General features: G+C 48.9%; 1 protein-coding gene across 2 annotated transcripts in view; it reads right to left on the bottom strand.

Moving 5' to 3' along the window:
* Positions 1-15,941, bottom strand: part of hmcn2 (hemicentin 2) — a 46,214-nt gene that overhangs the window by 28,939 nt on the left and 1,334 nt on the right. For both annotated transcript variants that reach the window (XM_041242728.1, XM_041242727.1), the window contains exons 2-22: positions 13,159-13,229; positions 12,534-12,692; positions 12,137-12,259; positions 8,435-8,606; positions 7,929-8,035; positions 7,368-7,488; positions 6,905-7,168; positions 6,601-6,748; positions 6,386-6,507; positions 5,764-6,036; positions 5,480-5,621; positions 5,236-5,363; positions 4,437-4,550; positions 3,953-4,111; positions 3,319-3,513; positions 2,653-2,748; positions 2,022-2,149; positions 1,636-1,774; positions 1,134-1,246; positions 802-961; positions 533-692 (exon numbers count right to left, since the gene is read on the bottom strand). In XM_041242728.1, coding sequence (XP_041098662.1) covers positions 533-692; positions 802-961; positions 1,134-1,246; positions 1,636-1,774; positions 2,022-2,149; positions 2,653-2,748; positions 3,319-3,513; positions 3,953-4,111; positions 4,437-4,550; positions 5,236-5,363; positions 5,480-5,621; positions 5,764-6,036; positions 6,386-6,507; positions 6,601-6,748; positions 6,905-7,168; positions 7,368-7,488; positions 7,929-8,035; positions 8,435-8,606; positions 12,137-12,259; positions 12,534-12,692; positions 13,159-13,229 — 3,094 coding nt within the window. The remainder of the gene's footprint in view (positions 1-532; positions 693-801; positions 962-1,133; positions 1,247-1,635; positions 1,775-2,021; positions 2,150-2,652; positions 2,749-3,318; positions 3,514-3,952; positions 4,112-4,436; positions 4,551-5,235; positions 5,364-5,479; positions 5,622-5,763; positions 6,037-6,385; positions 6,508-6,600; positions 6,749-6,904; positions 7,169-7,367; positions 7,489-7,928; positions 8,036-8,434; positions 8,607-12,136; positions 12,260-12,533; positions 12,693-13,158; positions 13,230-15,941) is intronic.

Below are 15,941 nucleotides of genomic sequence, written 5' to 3'. Positions count from 1 at the left end.
AGGGTTACTGTAGTCACACATGGTAAAAGAATAGCAAAGGACAGAAAATATCATATTACACGGATAATAAAATAATTGAAATGCTCCAAAACTGACATCTCTCTCTCTCTCTCTCTCTCTCTCTCTCTCTCTCTCTCTCTCTCTCTCTCTCTCTCTCTCTCTCCTCTGTCTCGCTCTTTTCAAACACACCAGGGACATACAAGTCATCTGGTTATCCAATTAAAAAACTAGTAGATTCGGCAAAAAATCTTGTTTTCAAGCAGGGCGGGTACTGTGACGCTCCTTGGAATCAGAATCTAAGTCATGGTTACCTGTTTTTGGCAGGGGTCACGGGTGAGATTGTAAGGAATTACAGATTTTGCAGTTGTGAATATTTTTCTGAAGACTCGATTTCATTAAATGTAGACTCCTGCATTTCCTGGGGGTGAGTGACATCCAGGTTCCAGATTGAAACAGTGTTAGACAGTGTTAAAAACTCAGCTTCCCTTGGAACCAGCCAGCTACATACGCTTGTGACATCACTGCTCCTTACCGTGCTGTGATTGGCGGAACGGGGTATCCGTCTCGGCTCCAGGTCACTGAGGGGGTGGGGCTTCCCTGCACCTCACAAGGAAGCGTCACCTCTGACCCCACCACTGCTGCGATTCTGATTGGCTCGGTCAGGTTCCTCCCTCCTCCAATCCTGGGTTTGGCTGGATAATAAGAACCAAGAACAAAGCAGGTAGCAAGCAATATAGCACACCATCTGCAGCCCTCATGCACAATCACTAAGCAACTCCCACCGAAGAAAAAACCTCCTACTGTTCACGCTGAGCTGCATCTCCCTGCTGGCGTACCCCGCCGGATTGGTAGTGGTGCACACGTAGACACCGGAGTCTTCCGCGCCCGGACTGGGGATCAGAAGACTCCCGTTGGCACCCGCGTGGTACCGCGAGCTGTGCCGGGGAATCGCCTCCCTGCCCTGGGGAGAGAAGAGAAAAAGACAGAGGCTCATACTTCACCCCCCTAGGCTGACACCAAGCTGCTGAACCCAGGGGGAGGTGGATCACCAGCCTACTTTCCTTCCGAACACATTTCTGTTGCATGTCCATCACGGTTCGTTTTGCAGGTTTGATGATGTCATCATGTCATACCTTTGACCAGACAGTGGTTGGTTTAGGCTCCCCGGTGGAGTCACAAGACAAGGTAACAGCCACGCCCTCGTTGGTGATGTAGTGGGAGGGGCCAGAGCTAATAGTTGGTGCCGCTACAATGGAGAAAAGAACGACAAGTCAATGGAACAGACTTGTGTATTTTATATGAGTTGAAAATATAATAGATAGATAGATAGATAGATAGATAGATAGATAGATAGATAGATAGATAGATAGATAGATAGATATATACTGAAAATGGATTTTCTTTCTGTAAGGGAAACGGCAGAGATATTTACAGGAGAGAGCTGAGTGAAACAGAGTGAATCACAGATTGGAATACAAGTAAGGAACAGTCAACCAGCTGAAACAGTAACAGATCAAACTAAGAATACTACAAAAGAAAATGAGATTCTGCCTCGGGGCATTTGATGCCGTCAGATTCAGCCCGAGGCAAACAGTGCTAGCGAGCCGGGGGGCGAGCCTCCACACAGTGCCTCACCGGCGATGCTGACAGTGATGGAGACACTGGCCGAACCGGCCAGGTTCACAGCCCTGCATACGAATATCCCAGTGTCCTCCTGAGACACCTTGTCAATATAGAGGCTGCCATCGCTCTGCAGCGAGATCCTGGCGCTCACCTGAGAGAAGGATAAAAGAGAATAATCTGGGGTGAGGCGGGGGGTTCGACGACCTCACAAACCGCTGTCACAGAACCCTCGTCAGAGTTCCTGTCATTCCACAGGCTGTTTGTTATTTTAACATGTAACAGGACGGAGGCTGGGTGTGAACCAGCGACCCTGCACACTGCAAGCCAGCATCTTAACCACTATACATTTTGAAAGCCAGATCCTCAAGCTGAAACGAAATGAAACGGATTGATCTTACAGTCTGTCTGTTGTGGGTCCAGTGTCTCTCGGGTGGCGGGTTGCCATCCAATAGCACGCAGGGGAGGGTCAGGGAGTGGCCAATCAGGGTGCTGATCACCGGGGCAACCTCAGCCAGCAGGGGGGGCTCTGAGGACCAACAGGGGGTGGAGTTATACACAGAGGGGAGAGAGATAGACAAGAGGTTCCAGATGGTTGCAGAAACAGTGTGACTCTTTGAGTCCTGACTTTCTTCATTCGTTTCTATATCAGTAAGCTATTTGCTATTTGACTTGCTGGCATCCAAAAACATTATGCAACATGCCTGGCTGATTTCAACAATGTTCCTTTAATGGATTAAATGGGACTTCTGTTTTATTTCATTACTCTATCGTAAAACGCTTTGTACATCGTCTGTCTCCCACGCCTCCTGGCACAAACAAACAAAACACACACACACACACGTTATAATTTATCACAGTCATGTTGGTAGTAATGTAATAAGGACTGGAACAGAACTGCAGGGAAGCGTCAGCTGCAATGTCTAAAATCTACCTTTGCTCCTCGTTACAGTCTCGTTTTCGACGTCAAGAGGAACGCTTTCTAAGATCTAGATTGCTGTTGTACATAGACAGATGGCGAGAGATACTGACCAAGCCCAGTGACAGTGATCCGGACCTCGGTGCGGATCAGCCCAAACTGGTTCTGAGCCTCACACACATACAGACCCTCGTCGTCCAGCCACAAACCTGAGGACAAAACATGCAGGGTTTAACTGCCAAGGATCATTTCGCTTTGTTAAGATTCGCTGCACTTTCCAATTCTCCCAAATTATACATCATCATTGTGTGTGGAAAATCTAGAAGTGGTACTAAGTCATTACTTCCTGAATCAGACTCTGGTAGCCAACTAGAGCGAAGCCCTTTGGCCAGACCATGGAAACTGATCTTTACCACAGGACGTGTGACTAGGAAGAAATGAAAACCAATGGAAATATTGTTAAGTTTCCCATAGTAAAGGATAGTAAAGTGTGGTAAAACGTAGGGAAGCATTGTAAAGCACAGAGTGGAACGATCGAGCATATTAAAAAAAACAAACCACGGAAAACTGACCCATATAAAAGTTTCCTATAATAAAAGCACAGCAACAAAGCACAGTGAAAGCATGGTAAGGCATAGGGATGCATTGTAAAACTCATGGTAAAGCATATTAAAAAATGGTGCATAATATAAGCATAGGCAGACTGCAAAACGGTCGTGCAGACTGACCTTGGTGAACCTTTCAAAGGGTAACAAGAGGAAATGTATCTGCAGACTCACCCTCGATGAGGAGGGCTCCCGTCTCCAGCTGGAACACGTTGCTGAGCGAGTCTGGTTTGACGAAAAGAGGCTGGCCATCCTGCCGCTGCCATGTGACCCGCGGAGACGGGTACCCCCGCGCGGAGCACGCCAGCGTCACGTTCTGCCCCAGCTCCGCCGTGACGTCAGCGGGGGTCTCCGAGAACTCAGGGGGGGCTGAGGAGAGACGGCAAGCGGTATACTGTAGCAGCTGTACACCAAATGACTAAATCTTACAGGGCTGCATTTGAAAGCTCCCGGGCTCCTTTGATTTGCAGATCAGAGGTTGGTCGTTAACATTCGGGAGCGATTTACAAAGAGGCTCCCCTGGCTGCACCCAGACTCTCACACATTCCTCCATGGTCACATTGGTGTAAAGGAGAGGAGCCTGTGATTTACTGTGTTAATTACAGCCCAGCTCCCTGAAGAGAGGTGCAGACCTGCTCCCTGCTGGGATCAATGCACTCAGGGAGCACCTCTGGTGCTGTATATAAGAGACCCGCTCACTGAAAATATAGACTGCTTCATAAAGTGAATCAACCAGACAGGCACGGATACTCTAAGTTTCTCTCTCTGTCTCCCTCCCCCCTCTCCCTCTATCCCTCTCTATACTCACCACCCACATCCAAAACGACCATGGCAGAGGAGGTGCCAGCCTGGCTGCTGGCCACGCAGCTGTACTCCCCCGCATCCTTCTCCTGCACCCCCCCGATCCGCAGGATCCCACGCCGGGCATCCTCTTCCACCAGGGGCAGGGTTCCCACCAGTAGGTCCCCTGGCACACAGGCACACAGGGGACAAAGGGCGTGAGCGCCACCACCAGGAAACACAACAGAAGTACAACTGCGCCCTGACGAAGGTAAAAGCTCAGCAAAGTGTCATATGAAATAAAACCCAACCTGACGATACCAACCGACCAAGGGAGCATCTGAAGTTTTTATCCAGGAGATTTCTCAACAGTAATGCATTTACTGATTCATCGGCACTCACTATAGACAGGTGTCCTGGCAATTTACAGGTTTGAAAAGTTTAAACCGGGAAGCTGTACAAACACCGGCACTAATTCTACTGACACCGAGCTGAGGTGAGGCTGGCATTACCTTTGTACCATGTGACCAGTGGGGGCGGGACTCCCGTGGCCTTGCATTCCAAGATGACTTCTTCTCCGGCGGCCACCAGCACTGTGCGGTTCAGCACTGTGATAGAGGGGGTCTCTGTAGAGAGATGACAGGTTACAGCTACACTGTGATAGAGGGGGTCTCTGTAGAGAGATGACAGGTTACAGCTACACTGTGATAGAGGGGGTCTCTGTAGAGAGATGACAGGTTACAGCTAGAGGGGGTCTCACAGGTTACAGTGATAGAGGGGGTCTCTGTAGAGAGATGACAGGTTACAGCTACACTGTGATAGAGGGGGTCTCTGTAGAGAGATGACAGGTTACAGCTACACTGTGATAGAGGGGGTCTCTGTAGAGAGATGACAGGTTACAGCTACACTGTGCTACACTGTGATAGAGGGGGTCTCTGTAGAGAGATGACAGGTTACAGCTACACTGTGATAGAGGGGGTCTCTGTAGAGAGATGACAGGTTACAGCTACACTGTGATAGAGGGGGTCTCTGTAGAGAGATGACAGGTTACAGCTACACTGTGATAGAGGGGGTCTCTGTAGAGAGATGACAGGTTACAGCTACACTGTGATAGAGGGGGTCTCTGTAGAGAGATGACAGGTTATAACTATACCAAAGTCCCCTGGTATTAAACTGTCTCAAAAGTATTTTGTAGCTTCAAACTGGCTGTTTTAAGGTCCATAATATTAGATGGTAAATTGTGTACAATATGAGATCTGTGGGTTTGGAGGGGATGAGGTTTCAAACCCATTCCTGTCTCTTCAAGCTCACCGGTGTAGCTGAGCGTGGCACTCTGCATGTCAGTTCCAACATCATTGGACGCCAGGCAGGTGTAGCTCCCAGCATGCTCTGGTGCTGCGTCTTTGATGATCAGGAGGCCGTGCTCAGACACTGAGGTTCTGCAGGGGAAAGGATAAAGAAATACAACTGCTGCAAAATGATCAAGAAAAACGCGACGGACATCCATTCAATCTTCTCAAAAATGCTGATAAAACCAGCTGGTTTTGTGTCCTACCTCCCGCTGTATGTAAGGAAGGTGTCTCCGTGTCTCCAGAAGATTTGGGGTGTGGGGGACCCTGTTGCGGTGCAGGCGACCTGCACCTCTCCCCCCCGCAAGAAGGTTTGAGTCTGGGGGGAGACCTGCACACGAGGGGGCTCTGCAAAGACACACACACTCAGCTACACAGACATTTCTTTAGGGGAATAGTCCTCACCTAGGAGTCTAGCAGTCCCAAACAGCTTCAAAGCTGGTCGCAGACAATGATGAAAGTGGATGATGCAAAGCTCTGTATTCTTTACCTGGTACCAGCAGCCACACGGCAGCCCGGCTCTCTCCCTGGTCATTGCTGGCGACACAGTGGTACTGCCCGGCATCCCGGGGCGTCACAGGGTCAATCTCTAGTGATGAGTTCCTCAAGATCCTCACCCTGCCTGTCCAGCCTCCCACCTCCTCCCCTCCCCTCTGCCACGTCAGGTTGTAACTCACGCTGCCACCCGCCTGGCACGACAGCACCGCCACGCCACCAGGGGGAGCTGTCACATTGCGGGGGAGCTCCAGAGCAGGGGGAGGCTCTGCAGGAGGAGGGAGAGAGAAAGAGAGAAGTGTGGCTAATTACATTCATTTACTGATCCTTCTGGTCCTCATACTAACAGAAAATGGATGAAATCCGTAGCTTATAACAGTTTATACCCAAATGTAATCACTATGTAGTGTGAGACAGACAGACAGACAGACAGACAGACAGACAGACACGATCCCATTATGAACGAGGACCCCAAACACATTTGCATTTTCAGCATATTAAAAATCCATTAGCACGGCTGTTCATTTCTATTGAATCTTAATTTGATTTGAAGTTAAACACCCGTGATCTATACAGCCTGGGGTATGGAAACCCCTGCCAACAGAGCCTCCACTAACCGCTAACGGAGAGGTAGGTCTGAGCTCTGCCCATTCCGGCGTTGCCGCTAGCGACGCACTCATAGAATCCCGCATCCTTTCCGGAGACTCTGGGAATCTCCCAGGTGGTGTTGACGGAGCCCCTGGGAGAAGAATAAACAGTGATGTGAAGAGGTTTCATATTGTACTGCTGTAGCGCTCTCATTGAAACGAATAGGGGCGTTACTGAGACCTACTGAAAGATCTGCTCTTCCCCCAGCCTGGCCCCGCCCCTCCTGGTGACTTGCAGCCTGAAGGGGGCGGAGCTCTCCACAGAGCAGCCAATCACAGCTGGCTGCAGGTAGTAACCCTGGATCCTACTGGGCATGCTCACAGCAGGAGGGTCTGCAAAGAAGAACAGGGGCCATTGAAACAGGGCAGCAACTGTTTTGGGGGTGACTTTAATTTCCAACATGCTTGACTGCATTGAGAGATTGTGGTGGCCTTGGAAGATGTCAGGTCCTAATAAAGTGGCCCCGGGGGGCTCCAGATCCCACTTACTTGGAATGATATTGGTGTAGGAGACAGAGGACAGCCTCTGGAAGCTGTAGCCATCCTTGTCCTTCCCGTTCAGCTTCAGGAAGAAGCTCTCTGAGGGAGAGCGGAACTCAGGGACATTCCAGAGGCCGCTGGAGCCCTGGTCGGAGGGCCGCAGCACGGAGAGGGCCCGGAGAGAGCGCCCCGAAGCTGACAGCAGCTCCACCCGAGACACGTGACCCGGGGGGCTCAGACCAGTGCAGTTCAGCAGGACATGAGTGGGGACACCTGCAGAGAAAGGGAAGAGCTGCTTCGGAAACACTTCACATATCTTCTACATATCTTACACACTTCCTCGGAGTTGTTAAGCCCTGTTAACTCAGGTGGTTTTAATTACATGTATTTCTTTGTAACAAATGATATTTATCGCCTGTATAAGGCAGGCGTTCGTGCACGAGCAGGGGATTGTGAGCACAGAGCTCAGTACCTTGAACGGGCCGCTCTCTGGTCTGTGCAAAGTCTCTGGTGGGGTGGCTGGAGAAGCCAGCCCTGAAGTCCAGTGGGCTGACCCCCGTGACCCGCAGGGTGTGTCGGCCGCTGCAGCGCACCTGAAACATGGGGGGTGGGAGGGAGGAGACAGTCAGGGCTTGAACCCGTGGCATACAAAAGAGGGTCAAACAGGGACCCATGCTCAACAGAAAACAACAACTGAATCCCTTGATATGTTCACTGCTGCATAATGCCATAGTGCAGTTCCACTGAAGCGGCAGACAGCGTCCCAGAATTGTGCTCACTTATACACTCAAAAGTAATTCTCCAGTATCTGTTTCCTGCATTAGCTTTCATTGGAAAACAGTTTAGATTCAGAGCTTGTTGCCTTTGCATTACTCTATGATCTGCAGCAGTGGCTTGAGCTGTTATTTTAAATACCTTTGCCTTCTCTTTTCTGCTATAGTGATGTAGGACTACATGTTCCAGAATGCACTGCAATGCAATGTGAACCTGGACCCCCCCCCCCCCCCCGTGGTAGCTCAATGCTGCCCCCTACCTTCAGTGTCCAGGTGCCCGGCCGGGGGAGTTTCACACTGACCACACGAGCCGAGTTGGGGATGTTAAGCAGCTCGGTCAGGCCAAGCTCCTTCCCAACCTTCCTGCCTGCAGACAGACAGTGCAGGTTACTGGAGGGGCTGGCAGAGAACCAGCAGGTCGATCTGTGCAAACTCAACGAGGTTTCACCATTTATAAGAAGAAAACACACAGAGCTAAATGCACTGATATTGTAGCAGTGATCCCGAATAAAACAAACACAGACCAAACATGCAATGCGCTAGTGCTCATGCATTTACTGTCCAGCAGGTGTCTAGGACTGCTACAGCGAGCACATGTGCAGAGTATCTGGAGGCTGGTGATAGAATTCACCCAGTTTACACGCTTGGTTTGATTTGGGAGAACAAAATGTGAAACTGCTGAAACTTGCAATACAATGCTTAGTAATCAATGGAGTTTGCACACGCACACGCACACGCACATGCACACGCACACACTCCTGCGTACCGAAGGGATCCCGAAGTTCGATCTCTGGCTCAGGGCCGCTCAGCGAGACAGTGACCTCCTTCAGGCTGGGGTCGAAGGGCACTGACCACTCGTTCTCCTCTCCGCTCTCGTGGTCAGTGGAGACCAGGTGAACCTTCAAAGACTGGACCGTCTCTTCAACCCACTTGAGCACCTGTAAGGACATCACACAGTACAGTGCACTAGGGAACAGGACCGTAGACAAGCACTGCAACAGCACCCACATCATGTGTGACGCAACCTTCAGAGATATCGGTAATACTGCACGGCAATGTCGCATGGTTAATATCGCATGGCTAATGTTGCAAGCTTTACAACACTGCATTTTTGACACCTTAAAGAATGTGAACCGTGCATTAGACTTTGCTCCAATCAGTGCATACCAACCGGAAACAGCTGGATTGCCTGCCGCATGCTTGACCTCTCAGGGGACAGAGAGCCTGCATTTCACAGAGCACATCTGTCTTTGGTTTCTGTCTGTTTCTGCCTCTGGTGTGATAGACCAGTTACAATAAGCTAATGTTCACAGCCCACAACGTCTCTTGAGGTTGTGAACTCAGCAGCCACGTTTTTTGTTGCCCACCCAAAGAGCTGGCATAGACAGACGCTGAGACACAATGCAGGCTCGACTGGGAGCAGTAAGAAGAGTGAAGAAAGGGTTAAACCACAGGGCAGAACAAGCAAGGTCACAGACCCTTGTTACAACTCACTTTGAGAAACGTCACCATTGAGCAATCTGTGTGAAGCCAGGAGATTAAAGGACAACTGGAATTTGAATTGGAGTTTTTAACATGTCCTCTGTTTATCGTCCTGTGTGTTCTGAATCGTCGTTCATTGCTGCTTCTGCACTTACTGGTAAAGGCATGAGCGTATCTGACCTGAGCGAGGTGGGATTAGTGCAATGGGGCTGTATGCATAATAACATGCACAGGCCTGCTTTCACTTGAAGGCTTTTGTGAAAATTACAGGTTCTATAAGAAGCAGCAGCATTTGAGTTTCTATCACTTCCCGTCCTGGGCAATAGTGGGTTCAGCAGACAGACAGACAGAGCTGCTTCCCGACACTCGAAGATTAATGTCTCTGCTTGTGAAATCTATTCCAGATGTGCTGGGCAGCCCGAGGGCAGCAGCTTTACAATCAGGTTCACATGGAAGTTCACAGGTATGGAACAAGCAGCCTTTATCAGGAACCTCTAATTCAAAATAATTGCTACCAGACAGACCAACGGAGCAATTCATTTTCGGGGGGGGTGGGGGGGGGGGGGGGGGGGGGGGGGGGGGGGGGGGATGTCAAAACACCTGCCTTCGATCTTTTTCCATTGATAATTATTGAGATGCATCCATTTAAACTGTTGTAGCTATGTTACTAAGGGGCTGGTTACAGCCCCAGAGAATGCACAATGACTGCACTAACACTTCTTTCAGGTTAACCATGCGGTAGATTCAACTCTGGGTCATTCCCCAGAGCTGAACAATGCTCTAAAACACCCAGCTGTTCCTTATCCCAGCGAAGTACAGAGGCTGATCAAATCAACACCTAAGTGTGGCCTTTTCACAATTAAACTCCACACCTCCTGAATCCTTCAATTAGAGGGGAGCTGGGGTGACCAAACCCAGACCACACCGAAGCCCTGAAACACGACCCCCAACCTGTCCGCTGGGCCCGGTTCATCGTGCAGTGGATTTTAATCCGGTCCACAGAGTCTGGATTGTAATGCCAGTGGTACTAGGATGAACAGATCATCATAGGCACAAGGATAAAGGGGACCAGAGATAATGTCAATTCCAGGGGCAGTGATTGATCTGAAAGCCTCGGGTGTCGCACTTTTATTATCAAGACGGAAGCTGGCAGCCAGACACACTGCAATACGATTCTCCCTGATGGATTTGCATGTCTGATTTCCACTTACCGCTTCTAATCCCAGAGATTCTGCACGCCTCGATTGGTAACACAGTTCTCCTCTTTGACAACGAAACTGGCTTGAAACTGTGAGCTCAGTTGAGTGAGATCTTACTGTTGAACTTGAATCTTTCAAATATACCGTGACAGCTGTTTGTCAATTTGGGTACCGTGTCAGCATATTAATCCTACCAAAAATATTCATAATTTATAAAAACGACTACCAGAACCGAACTGCCTATCTGAAAGATCAACGACTCCATTTAGCAACCAGCTTAGCTTTGACTTTTTAATTTTACTTTCCAAGGCTCAGATATAAAGAGAAATGGTATAAAAGTATTCACAGGACTCTCTCTTCAGATGCACTGATAAAGAATAAAAACATGAAGAAATCTTGTAATACACAAGAATGCTCAGATGAAGAAAGAAAAGTTTGCTATTTATAAATGAACAATTACTGAAGGCAATAAATGGCGCTTCTATACACAGATAAAGGCAGAAGTATAATAAGATTCTCATTAAAAAAAACTCCGTCATTCAAAGAAACAAATAGTCCTTTACATGTATCAGCATCAAACCACAAGGACAGAAACTCTTCTAATAGAAATGCACAAATCAAATCTAAGGATTCTCAGGGTAACAATCGCCTGTTTGTTCACGACTTGGCTCTGTGTTCAGAAGCCAGCTGGATCGTGGCTGTGACTGTAATTAATCACTGAGAGTCTGTTAAAACAAAAGGCATTTAGGGTTCTCAAATATGAGGCACAAAAAAAACCCAACAAAACACTGTGGCTCTGCACTGCACACCCATCGATGCAGGGCACGTGAATATATGAGGGCCGTAGTTACAATACACATCCACCGGGTGGCACTGTGCAATAGATGTAAAATAGAAAACAGACTGTAGCACTTTACAATGTGTCTCTAATTACTGTGCATTTATATAGTTGTTACTTGGTAAATACATGTGCAAATCTTTATGCAGGATATAAGCCTAACCCAGTTTCTGATACAATACCTATATAATGCAAAAAGATTTACACTTTAAGTACATTGTAACTATGCACAATACCATTGTAATGATGAGTAAGTACACAGTATGTTTGAGTTCCTGCTGCACCCTTATTAACGGTATATCTTTTCATATTAAAAAGCACAGTAAAGCACAGGGAGGCATTCTGTAACTCGACACTGCAGAGTTCTCAATGTGTAACACTAAAGAAGTCTGTAGAGTTTTACAATCGTGAAGCAGCATTCAAATCTTGCAGGTCAACAGCTGCACTGGGGTGGGGAGGGGGGGGTTCTGGAAGGGAAAAGACCCCCATAAACTTCAAAGGACATGGTGTTATTGTTTCGAAGAAGGTGTTAACAACTCCCCCCCCCCCCTGCTCCCGGCTTCGCTCCCCCAGAGTCTCACTCAGCCAGCTGGCCACAGAGCTCTCATTTACAGTTTGTGACACTCGATCATCGCTGTCAGTGTTCAGAACATAAGGAGAGCAAAGATAGAACTGAGGGTACGATAAAACACGCTAGTAAGAAGATCCCTTACAGACATCTACTGGGACTATAATGCAGGATTTTGGATACTTTGTGTTGCAGAACATCACATGACCCCATGCAGATAGGACAGTATTTTCTGGCAAAGTTACATTTATTGCCAGGAGAGAAAAAAAAAGAGAGCGAGAGAGAGAGAGAGGTAAAGTAATCTGTGAGGAGAGGGAGAGGGAAACGTTCCAGGGATCTGAAATGTGAACGGTGACCCCTGTGTGACCCCTGAGCTCTCACCTCGTTGACCTGCTGCTTGTCCAGATGGAAGATCTGTCCCGAGCTGGTGGCTGCGATCTCCTCATAGGCCTTGTACCCTGGCTGGGAGCGATCCCCACAGTCTCCCGTCAGCACAAACACCACCTGCACAGAGACGCCTCTCCATCAGACACACAAGCACTGCAGCGCAGCCTAGAGATTACCCTGCTCCGGGATCGTGCACACCCTGAACAGCAGCGCTGGCGTAGAGAGAGCATTCATTCAGTCGTCCTGCTGGTGGAACGGAATAGCAATTCTGCAGTAGCTTCAAGGTTAAGATTAGGTTAAAGGTTTGGGGTCATTTGCAAATGTATATAAAAGATGACAGATCTGGAGGTGTTGTAATACATGTGCACACTACTGCTGCGCGGCACTCTACCTGGGACTGTTTGAGCTGCACCAGCTGCAGGACGTCCTGTTTGAGCCGGTAATCCTTGGCCCGGGCGTCAGTGAACACGTAGATGAAAGACCCAGGGAAGGAGACCTCCAGAGCCTTCTTGATGGCACCCAGACTCATTTCAGGGCAGTCCCCACCTCCCTGAGGGGAGAAACCAACAGTAAAGAAACACCACGGGCACGTGCGACCGTGGCCTGCTGCACTGCCTGCAATCAGCTGGCATTCTGCCACGGCTCATTTAAACTGGGTCGAGCGCTATCAGAAGAAAGTACAGGCCCTGCTCACAAAACATTAACACATTCTGTATCGTCTTCAGATCATCAGCAGCTTCACTGGTTAAATCAATATTGCATGGCGCCAGCAGGGTTACCTTCACCAGACAGCCCAGGGGCCACAGAGAAGGTTGAGGTCATGGTTTAGGGGGTGATGAGGGAGTAGGGATTGAGAGTCAGCCAACTCCTGTGTCAGTCTCTCAGCTCATCTCCCGGAGGCCCTGCAGATATCGTCCAACACCGCAGGCTTGAATGAGCCGCAGAGGGCACTGCGTCAGACTGCTCCGGGATCGCACGGCTCTCTGACACACTGCACTGTCTCTCTATAAACTCACCTGCACAAACAGCTCCCTCAGGTCCCGCTGGAAGTGCTCAGGGTCCGTGGTGATCGATACAGGGCCAATTTCTGAAACACACAGAGGCACTCCCAGGAATTAACCAAGAGAAGATGCTTCGGCATTTCTGCTTAGCAAATCCAGACAAAACGTGGTTTTTTTCTTCTTCGAATGCTCGTTCACAAACTATCAATATTCTTTCGTTTTCCAATGGGCTGGATGAGTAATGAACAAGGTACTGGGGTTATCAAATTACCTTCCAGACAGGAAGAAACACTCTTCTGTATAATGCAGAATGTGTGTTACTCATTTTCTGATGCCAAGTGCGCAGTGGTATAGTTTGCTGATTTTTTTGATATCATATACATTGTCAAAGGAAAATGGAAATGGTCAATTGCATCTGTGAATGCGTTTATTTTGGGTTAATAACTGGTGCAGTTTACCAGCGCCCCCCTTTCCCTCCCCTCCTCCCTGAGGCTCAGTATATCAGCCAGGCTGCATGCAGACACCCTGCAGAGGCACAGCGAGCCCAGCAAGATTTATACGCTGCTCAACAGGGACTGCAGCCCTGCCGCTTCAAGCAGGATAAATGGACATTTAATAACAGGAGAGAGAGGAGGGGTCTGGATATATCTCGGCTGCCCTCGTCCTAGACAGCGCATGGCTCTGTGGAGAATTCCCCTGGCTGCTCAACCTTTCCTGTCTTTCAGGAATGCACTCAGATATAAACATGATAACGCAGTCTGGAAAAACACAACATGTTTGGAGCTTTAAAGGATTAATAGGTGCGAGAGAGGAGGCTGAATACCTGAAACGATACCTAAAGACAGCCCAGCGTATCGAAGAATGTGTACCCCTGCTGCCCCTGAGCAAAAACATTACTGGGTAGGGCCACTTCAAAGCAAGCATCACATGTTCTCCAGAATAAAACCACTAGGTCGCGCTGCTCTCTGGTTCTTTGGTTCTCACTGCTAGGCCACATTGCCTCCCAGTCCCTGCTCTCTGGTTCACTGCCTCCCAGTCCCTGCTCTAGGCCACACTGCCTCCCAGTCCCTCAGCTCTAACAATTAAAACACACTGCCTCCCAGTCCCTCAGCTCTAACAATTAAGACACACCGCCTCCCAGTCCCTCAGCTCTAACAATTAAGACACACCGCCTCCCAGTCCCTCAGCTCTAACAATTAAGACACACCGCCTCCCAGTCCCTCAGCTCTAACAATTAAGACACACCGCCTCCCAGTCCCTCAGCTCTAACAATTAAGACACACCGCCTCCCAGTCCCTCAGCTCTAACAATTAAGACACACCGCCTCCCAGTCCCTCAGCTCTCTAACACACCGCCTCCCAGTCCCTCAGCTCTAACAATTAAGACACACCGCCTCCCAGTCCCTCAGCTCTAACAATTAAGACACACCGCCTCCCAGTCCCTCAGCTCTAACAATTAAGACACACCGCCTCCCAGTCCCTCAGCTCTAACAATTAAGACACACCGCCTCCCAGTCCCTCAGCGCCTCCCAGTCCCTCAGCTCTAACAATTAAGACACACCGCCTCCCAGTCCCTCAGCTCTGATCACAAGACAACATAGTCTTATGTTTATGCATATCATGCTTTCCCAGGGTTCCTCCCTACAGCAGCTTTCCAGCTTTAAGACACTAATAAATACGTTCTTCTGACTTCTCTGCAGTCTGCTTGTACAGTCAAGCTTCCCCCATTCAAACATGAACTATTTCATGTAGACAAGCGCAGGGCCTGCAGCTCCGAGAGCTCTAGGGGGGTATAATTCATGCATCCTGTCTCACCAGCCAGACAGACCCTGACTAATACCCCTGCCCAAGACTCTGGTCCCTGGGGGTGGGGGGACGCTCTGCTACCAGGCCAGCTTGTAACAATTACCCCGCTGACTAGCGTACCTTTCGCAGGGCAATACTCCTAACCCCTGCTACCTCTGTAATCATTCCCAGTCCCTGCAGTGCGTGTATTTCCAGGACAGTCACTCAGAGCCCAGATTACTCTGGTGGTGAGGTGGGGGGTGCGTGCACGTCTGGGGGTGGGTTGCTGTTATTGTAATGGACACTGTGGGTTGGGTCACGGCTTGCCCTGGTCACAGCCTTGTCACCGCGTGACACGGGCTCCACAGGGTGTTGGAAGGTGTCTCGAAGGATGTTAATCCATTCAGTCAGATTGCATGCATTTGGCGCACAGAGGCAGGAAGAGGATCAGCATGACAACTGTGTAGTTCAATTTCATACCAAACAGTGCTCAGCTGGATTGAGATTCAGGGGGGGCCCTGGATGCAGACCCACCCCCCTCCCCCTTCCAGAATAAAGTGGAAAAGCATGGAAAACGCATGCAGTAAAGCACAGTACACTTTATAATTACAAATCTATTTTACTAAGAATTGGCTTAATGTACTGTGAAATTATCTCTAAGGAAACTATTATTCCAATAAGATTCAATATACAGGGTGATTGATATGGCGTATCGATGTGGTAAACTTACTTTCCAATCACCCTATGGAACACACGCACACGCACACGCACACGCGTTTATGTGTGCCAGACGTATCATTTCGTTTCGATTGTAATTTAACTTGTTTTAATGTTGTTTTAATTTGACTGTAATGTCATTTTAATCACGTAGTCGTTTTATTTGGCACTGCTAATAACAGCATAATGTAAATTACCGAATTACCTTCCGCCGGGAAAGCTCCGAGTCGATGGCTGTGAAATATTCTCACGATTAGTTAATTAAAAAGCGGGGCTCATATCTGTAATCAACACCAG

This window comes from Polyodon spathula, unplaced genomic scaffold, assembly GCF_017654505.1.
Source record: "Polyodon spathula isolate WHYD16114869_AA unplaced genomic scaffold, ASM1765450v1 scaffolds_1422, whole genome shotgun sequence".
NCBI classification, from domain to species: domain Eukaryota; kingdom Metazoa; phylum Chordata; class Actinopteri; order Acipenseriformes; family Polyodontidae; genus Polyodon; species Polyodon spathula.
The sequence above is the reverse complement of the archived record's forward strand: the minus strand, read 5'-3'. Positions and strand labels throughout refer to the sequence as shown.